Source organism: Camelina sativa, chromosome 20 (genome assembly GCF_000633955.1).
Source record: "Camelina sativa cultivar DH55 chromosome 20, Cs, whole genome shotgun sequence".
In the NCBI taxonomy this organism is placed as follows: Eukaryota; Viridiplantae; Streptophyta; class Magnoliopsida; order Brassicales; family Brassicaceae; genus Camelina; species Camelina sativa.
Genome location: NC_025704.1, coordinates 5,734,109 through 5,742,438, shown reverse-complemented (window position 1 = coordinate 5,742,438; position 8,330 = coordinate 5,734,109). Strand labels below are relative to the sequence as shown.

Below are 8,330 nucleotides of genomic sequence, written 5' to 3'. Positions count from 1 at the left end.
ACTTAATTTATATAAATGTAGAGAAAGATTTTATCAAGTTGGTCTTTTTATTAGTAATTAACTACCTGTGCCTTTCATGAAAAGAAAGACTGGGACATCAAGGACTTCACTTCTTGGTTTGTGTGGAAGGAAGAACACACAGTTCTCTTCCTCTACCATCCCATCTGATCCATGAGCTTGCACCTATAGATAACACAAATTTCACAACCTTACTTTGATGTAATTAAAAATAACACAACCAAGTAAGAAAACTTGATAAGCAGATAGATCACTACTACTCACCACATAGATTTCTCGTTTGAATTCTGTGGCGAGACATTCAATTGCAATATCATCCCCAAACGCAGCTGCATGTCCTTCTCTGTTCTCTTCTACAGATAACAACCCATCTTCCGTATACTGCAAGGTGATAATGTCATACTCATCCTCTGATGACCCTGAAATCGACATGTACTTAGCCCAACTAAGTCCATCGTTCACAGGCAGACACCTCTCTCTGTAGATCGACTCTGCCGCAGTTTCTCTGCAATGTAACAAAACAAGAGACAAAAGTAATCAATAAACAACACAAACCCTTAATGAGATTGATTATAAAGAAGCATAATTTCACCTAAAGTTTGCAACTTTCTTAATCATGACAAGAACAACAATGCAACATTTACTTCCTAATTTCCATATCCATTCAAACCAGATCTGAATCTGGAGTTAGCAAAAAACAAAAGAGCTAACGTACCTCTGCATCCCAATCTGAATAAGCTCATCAATGGCGGAATCTAGAGTCTCCCTTTCATCTTTCTTGGCCAACAACTTCTCTTCCTGAACGATATGAATCCCCCAACCACTCTTCAGATCCGGCGAATACATATGCCTTATCGCATCCGTAATAACCTCCTTCTCACCCTCGCTCGCAGATCCGAAATCCTCCAAAAACCTCCTCACCGTACGCCGCCGCAAATCTCGCGCGTCGATCCCACGCGCCTCCATGGCCTTGTGCGACGCGGTGAAAAGACAGTTCCCGTCGGAAGAAACCTCTCCGCCGTGGGAAAGACGGAAAACGACGGAAGCAGAGGAATCGTCTTTCCCAGGATGCTTCCACAACACACCCCTCGCGTGAAGCCGGCTAAGATGCCGTCTTTGCTGCTCCTCAAGACCAAAAACCTCATCCCACGCCGTAGCCGCCGCCTCCATCGTCTTCTCCACCGCTTCGACCGCCGCAGCCGCCGCGGATTGGTCAACAAGATCCACGTCGTCGAGAGATACGGCGGCGGCTGTTGAAGGCTCTCTCCAAGGAACCGTAGGCGAAGGAGATTGAAATGTTGCCGTGGAATCACACAAAAGCTTACCCATTTTTTCTTACAAACAAATCTGCAGGTTTCGTTCTTTCTTCTTCTTCGTTCTCTTTCTTTCGAAACGAAACTGCAAGAAGAGGAGAGAGAGAGAGAGAGAGATGTACAGTTTTGGGCTCAACGGCTAGATATGGGAGGTGAGAGAACACGACTGTTGGAGTTAACGGTTAGATCTGTGTAGACTATAACGCGGGAGAGGAAAGTGAACACGTGGCGAAATCTAAGTGGTTTACTTTAACTCCGTCTGACTAACGAATGGCTGAGGCTTGACCGTGCTACGGTGGACCACGCCACTCACAATATTTACTTATTTTATTTTATTTTAATATATTGAATCCTGTCGTTTTATTAGCTGGCGCATCATACTCTAACGTGCACATGGTGCCTCCTTTTTGGTAGATTGCCAATTATAGGAAGACACATCAGCTTTTAGTAACGGTATTAACCAATGAGAGAGCTTTCTCACACGTATGATCTGTGTCAGTGATGGGGGCATTTTTTTTAAAACGAGAAGGCTCTGCGCCACATGTGCGCGGACTTGTCTTGGACGGCGTGAATAACGTCGTGAATCGCGCGTTAAAGTGAAAACGGTTTTTTTTTTTTTACCTGTAACGGCTAGTAAAAAAGGAAATCCTTTGCTCTTCCTTTTTTTTGCTTATTCGAGTTAAATTGGTTGACTAATCAAATCCTCCATGAGGATTGAGGATAAAGAGTTCATAAAGAGTTAATGTTTTAATATAACTCCTAATAATGTTTAGTAGACAGTAAATGGAAAGTTTTTCGAAGCTATATTGGGGCATAAGCATTGGACGACCTTCTTAGACCAAAGTTTTTACCTTCGTAATAATTTGTCTACAACCTTTTACATATCATGTTAAAAATCACAGATATAAAAACAAAAATAATTGGATTGGATGCAATTTCTGGTTCAATAGGCCTGCGTGTTGGATGTGTGTTCAGAAAAGAATGGGCTGTTTGTGTTTGAAAGCCCATAGGTGACGGGCCTCAAGTTCAAATACTGGCCAGGTGTAGTAAGTAGATAGATAGAGTACTATTAAAGGCTCAAATCCATCCGAATCTTAAAAAAAGGAAAGTAAAAGAGCATCTTTCAGCAGACAGGCTAATCATTAATAGCAGCTATGAATGATTTTAGAATCTTTTGGTAAGATAAGCTTAAATTTGTTATTACTAGATTTGTTACTGAGAAATTAAGAAATTTATAACTTTCTTTTGTTTTTGGTTTGGTCAACAAGAATTTTTAACTAACATATTATTAGCAAAATATGTCCAACGTTCGCATTGTTTACACTATGATTAACCGATACAAGACAAAAAAAACAACAAAGAAGAAGAAGATATGAGGAAAAACATTAAGTCGCGGTTATCAATATCCAACAATTGTTTAAAGTAATTTAACATCTGAATAAGCAAGCAAGCATCCATTAAATGATTTTCACTGTAACAACAACAACAACAACATACATTTTATATTCCCTTGGATAAGACATTTACAATTAAACAGAGGTGACAAGACATTGTCACTATTTTCAGAACATCCGCAACTTGACTTGTACTGTTTTTTGTGTACTACGTTCATAAACAGTGAAGTATTTTTTTATCAATTCACATAAATTTAAAACAATTCATATAAATTTAAAAACAATTCAAATCATGTTTATAAAGCGTCTATTAAAATAGCAAATTGTCTGTATACTTAAACCAATAAAACAGTCGTGTTATGAAAAAATAAACATAAATGTGATAAGTTTTTTACTTTCTTTTCTTTTTCACTTGTAACCAAATAATACGACGAAAAAACAAAGTATGGTAAGAAAAGAATAAAAAAGCAAAAAAACTTTGCATGGGTTATTGGAATAAAAAAAATTAAAACAAAAAAGAAAAGCCGAGTGAAGTGGGCCGTATAATTTGGACTCATAATTCCCCTATAATAAAATAAAATAAAAAACAGTACAGTTTATAAATTATTACTTTTTATTTTCTTCACAGTCTCTTCCTTATCTGAAAAATATAAATAAAATAAATAAAACAAACAAATCTCTCTCCACTTACATTGGACTGTTCATCATCATCATTCATCGTCTCTCCCAAGAAAAAAAGAAACCATGAAAATGAAGAAGAAAGGAAAAGTTTACCCATCTCCACCTCCTCCATCATCATCTTCAACTACCCATCTCAACAAAGATGAAGATGAAGATTCTCTCTCTGTTTTGAAGCTTTTACCAGCAACGATATTGGTTCTGGTCTCAGTTCTATCAGCTGAAGACAGACAAGTTCTTGCTTACCTAATCACAAGAGGTACCACCATTTCTGGCAAAGAAGGAGGAAGCTCTTCGACTAAGAAGAAGACGAAGAAGAAGAGCAGCAAGAATCACAAACCACCGGTATTCGATTGTGAGTGTTTCGATTGTTACACTAACTACTGGTTCCGTTGGGATTCGTCTCCGAATCGTGAGCTTATTCATCAAATCATCGAAGCTTTCGAGAACCATCATCTCACTGGTGGTGGTGAAGATGGTAACTCTTCTCGCAACAAATCTAAGAGAGGTAAGAAGAAAGAGAAACCGGGTCGTCGGGTTACTGATTCGGATAAACCGGGTCTTCTTCGGGTCAGTGATGATAAGGATACGGATACTAAACCCGTCGTCGTGGAGGAGGAGCCAATGACCGAAGAAAGTACTGTTGTTTCAGAGAGCCAACAAATGTCGTCGTCATCATCACCAGATAGATTGAGTGATGAAGCTGAGGTGAGGGAAAGAGATGAGCCGGAGAAGGATGAGGTTGTTGTTGTTGTTGTTGAAGAAGATGAAGAATCTCCGGTGGTGGTTTATCCGACGGCGGCGGCGGGGAGTGTGACGGGACACAAGGGATTAGCGAGGAAGGTATTGCCGGACGTGTTGGGTTTGTTCAATTCCAATTTTTGGAGGCTTTGGAATCCGAACGCGTAAACAAAAAAAAGCATCATCGGCAAAAAAAAAAAAAATTATGCTTTTTTTTCAATTTTTTGTTGTTGTTGGTACTGCTATATTCAGAAAATAAAAAATCTCAATCTTGTTATGCTTTTTTTATTTTCTTTCTCTTAAAAGATATGACTTTAGACTAATCTTGGTTATGTAGCTCCTTTAATCCAATATTTCATCTGTTCATCAGATTCTCTTAACCATATAGCTCAAGTCTTACTATGATTGATATTGTGGTTAAAAAAAATAGACCGGGAGAGATGTGCAATGTGGTCAATTTTGATTTGGTGGTTAGACTCTAGTCTGTCTCTAGGCGTAGTTCAGCGATTTTGGGGTATTTTTTGCTTAGGAGCAAAGCTTTGTGGATTAGGTAGACTGTTTCGAAAAGTGGGCCAACCAATATTTTTTCCTTGTGATTAAGGCATCCCCTTCATTCATAGTGAGACTGTGGTGTGTCTCATTCTCGTATCTAGCTATTTTATCTATCCATATATAGATAGGGTAGATCTTTAGCAACTGATTTACTTAATTTTGTTTCTTTAGTCATTTTTTATGTTTTTTACCGTAAGTTAATTTTTTGGGGGTTGGAAACCTGATAAAGGTATTTGAAAGTCTCATATAAACATAGTTTTGGGTTTTGATCAAACCAGATCAGCTCTGAAGTTGAAGAGGCCCCCTCAAATCCTCAATCACAGTTATGTATTGTGGTGCATCAACAATAATTAAACTGTTTAAAACAAAAAATGAAAAAGATTCAGTACTAAAAGAAGCAAGAATCAAAAAACTTGAGTTTGTAGGTGACAATAATGGGAACCAACTCCAACATATCTTTCTGATTCCAGAAAATTATATTAAATTCTATATTCTTAAGCCTAACTTCTCATATTTGGGCTCAAGGCCAGCCTTGTTGTTATGTGGTCAATCTCAAGATGTGTTTTTATAACTTGTGCTTTTGAAATTAGTAAAATTATATATAATGACATCTCTTGATATAAGTCTAATCCGGGTAATTTATCCCATGATTGTGAGCAGTTTATTGAGAGTGTAAGTGATAATAATTGGAATAGCCCTTTATGAAAATAGTCAGACGAAACTAATGTATATGTTTCCATCGTCTACTAGCTAGTAGTATCCTTGCTTGTCCACGTGACTTGCTAATGAAGTTCAAATGTCAGTCAGCAGATTCATATGGGACAATCACACAAAAGTCTTACAAGGCGACTCCCATAAATATTCTAGATCACGATCACAAAGGTTTAAAGTGAATACGACTCTAGATATGAAGAAGAAGAAGATGGCATGGAATCTGTTTCCACTACTTTATACTACAACATAGAGCAACGAACATTTTGGTTTAGTTTAAACCAACACTTACACAAAACCTTTAATCAATTTCAATTGAATCAAATCTAGCATGTACTGTACTAAGTACTAACAAAATGCTTGTTAAGCCCAACAACAAATATTGACTCACATAACAGGCCCAAAGTTTTTACATAGCACCCACATATATATATATATCCCGAAAGTTACCAAAAGCTTTTTCTCTCTTCTCTCTCTAAAATCTTTCAGAGAGAGAAAGCTCTGTTCTATATTTTCCGGCGACTTTGGTCGTCGGTTTTTTGTCACCGGCTAAGTCCGGTTTCTCTTTCTCGCCTAGGTGCGAGCTGTATTTAGCTTTTGTGGCTATCTTTTTTTAGTTTTTTCGTTTTTTCTCCTTTTGCAGATCTCATTAAACCTCTTTTACCAGTTGAAGAGGCAAAAGCTGAGAAGTGGATCGGAGTTTCTGGATCTTCTGATTGCTCGATCTTATTCTTAAGGAGAGTAAATCCTCATACCATATATTGGTAGCCGTTTTATCGGCTTTGGATGATGGTTTCTCCTTTGGTTTGTGAATCGTGTTGGAAGGAATTCGTGGCTGGTGAAGAACAAATTAGGAGAGCGAAGTTTTGCGACTAATTTGGCAATCTCATCTTCTCGCGTCTTCCAGAGTTAACGGATCTGAAGATTTATGAACCTCTGTTTCTTCATACTCAGAAGAAAACTGCAAAAGTTTTTGGTGAAATTCGGAGTGAGATGCTGAAATCTTCTGGAATCTTGCGGCGAAAAAGATGATTCTCTCATCGGAAAATTTTCAGATTCGATCGGATTTTAGCTCCGGTGGAACGACGGTGGGGACTGTTGAGTCGGTTGTTTTTCCACCACACCCTTGCGTTTAACACGTATCTACCACGTGTCCACTCTAAACCTAATTTCCTATTTGCTGTATTATTTATATGGGTTTATGTTTGGGCTTTGTATTTGGGTTTGGACTCCGAAAATTCACATTATAATCTCTGTTGTAATAAGCCCATGTTGGCTTAATCAATGAGAAGAGATAGCCGACAAAAAAAAAATTTATTGAACTTACTATGTCTGTGTTATCATTAATTATTTTTAATAAGCTTCATTTATTCTAACGTTATTTCTTTTTAAGATGCAACCAAGTTTTTTTCCAGAAGGATCAAAAAATGAATCTACAAACACCAAAAATCAAAGTACGTTGACTCAACTCTGGACAATCAATGGTAGATGCCCAAAAACAGTATCCAAATTAGAAGAACGAGTAGGGAAGATATTTTACGAAGAAGATCGGTTGAAAGATATAAGAAAAAAAAAATCGAACGACAATCCATAACTTCATGAGGTACATATATAATTCAATAAGCATTTGAAAAGCAGTTATTATTAGTACCTTATCCATATATATATGCATGTCTTAAATTTATTATATGTATATGTACATCTATAGTATGCCGTAGTTAAAGTAGACGGAAAGTTTCATGGAGCCAAAGCGGATATAAACGTGTGGAGACCTTACATACAAACGAAAAAGAGTTTAGCCTAGCACAAATGTGGGTTACGGCTGGCCCTGTCTCAGAAGTTAACAGCATTGAAGTTGGGTGGCAGGTATTACATTATTTTTCAACTATATTTTCATNGTACTATATAGTCTATATTCAAAACATATGATCTCTTGATAATAATGAATTGTCCTACCTTTTCTTTTTTTACTTTCGGGGGCTTTGAATGGTCGTCAAGCAAACATGGACTAGCAACAGTAAATGGTGTGCTACTTTTGTTTTCCTGTTTGAAATTAATTAATACTAATTGGTTACTGGTTTCAACTTTCAAACCTCGCAGAATTATTATTATTTATCAATCACGTCGTCTGTGCCGGGTAAAATTATCTTGCTCCCCTTCTACAAGGGTTAAAAGTTTGACAAAAATTCCTCGACTACTACCATATGAATATATTTTTACTGACGTCCAAAACAAGCCATGGAAATAGTCTTACTTTTCTTTATCTCGCCAAGGAAGCAAAAAAAAGGAAAGGAACAAAAAAACAAAATGCGTCAAAATATATATCTTACGCAATTGGTAAATAATTCGATAAAAAACAACAAACTGGAATTTTATTCATCATGCAATAGGTTATAACTTATAACTTATAACCATATAGTAATATATATATGTGATATATATATCTCGCAATCAATGATTATGAACATCTTTTTAGTCATCGTTTATAGCAAAGGAACGAAGAAACCGATTCAAACTACATACTTTTCCTTTATTTTTCCACGTGTAACTAGTCAATAAAATTTGATGGTCCATCGATAAAAAACAACTCGTGTATTCAAAACTCGGAATAGACTTGTGTGTGTAATTAAGAACCATCCTATCACATTAATTTATTAAGGAAGTTTTTTATATAATGTATGTGGATTTCAAAACATAGTAGACTTTGATTGATCAAACTCAATAAAGAGATAATTTATAAAATATGCACGGATAAAATGACGTTCGACAAAAAGAAAAACGTAGACCCATATATGACGTATACTAAAAAGAAAACGAAAACGTAACCCCTACTTTTATGACATCATTCGAGAAAAATTGAGGCGATTCATTCGTTGGTAAATTAATCTCCACAATCCATTGGTAAAAAAAAAAAAAAAAAAAA

At 36.5% G+C, this 8,330-nt stretch overlaps 2 protein-coding genes across 2 annotated transcripts; one reads left to right on the top strand and one right to left on the bottom strand.

The window, feature by feature from the left end:
• LOC104769524 lies at positions 66-1,498 on the bottom strand (the record flags this gene model as incomplete). The annotated part of the gene is given in 3 exon segments (XM_010493750.2): positions 66-183; positions 283-523; positions 734-1,498. Coding segments are annotated over 3 exon segments (973 nt in total), but the record flags the coding sequence as incomplete, so codon positions are not given.
• Positions 3,418-4,476, top strand: LOC104769523. Its single transcript, XM_010493749.1, has one exon. It carries the CDS (start codon positions 3,470-3,472, stop codon positions 4,310-4,312), a length of 843 nt encoding a protein of 280 aa, XP_010492051.1. The 5' UTR covers positions 3,418-3,469; the 3' UTR covers positions 4,313-4,476.

Coding starts and splice junctions, on each gene's coding strand:
- LOC104769523 (XM_010493749.1), top strand. CDS start 3,470: ATGAAAATGAAGAAGAAAGGAAAAGTTTACCCATCTCCACCTCCTCCA.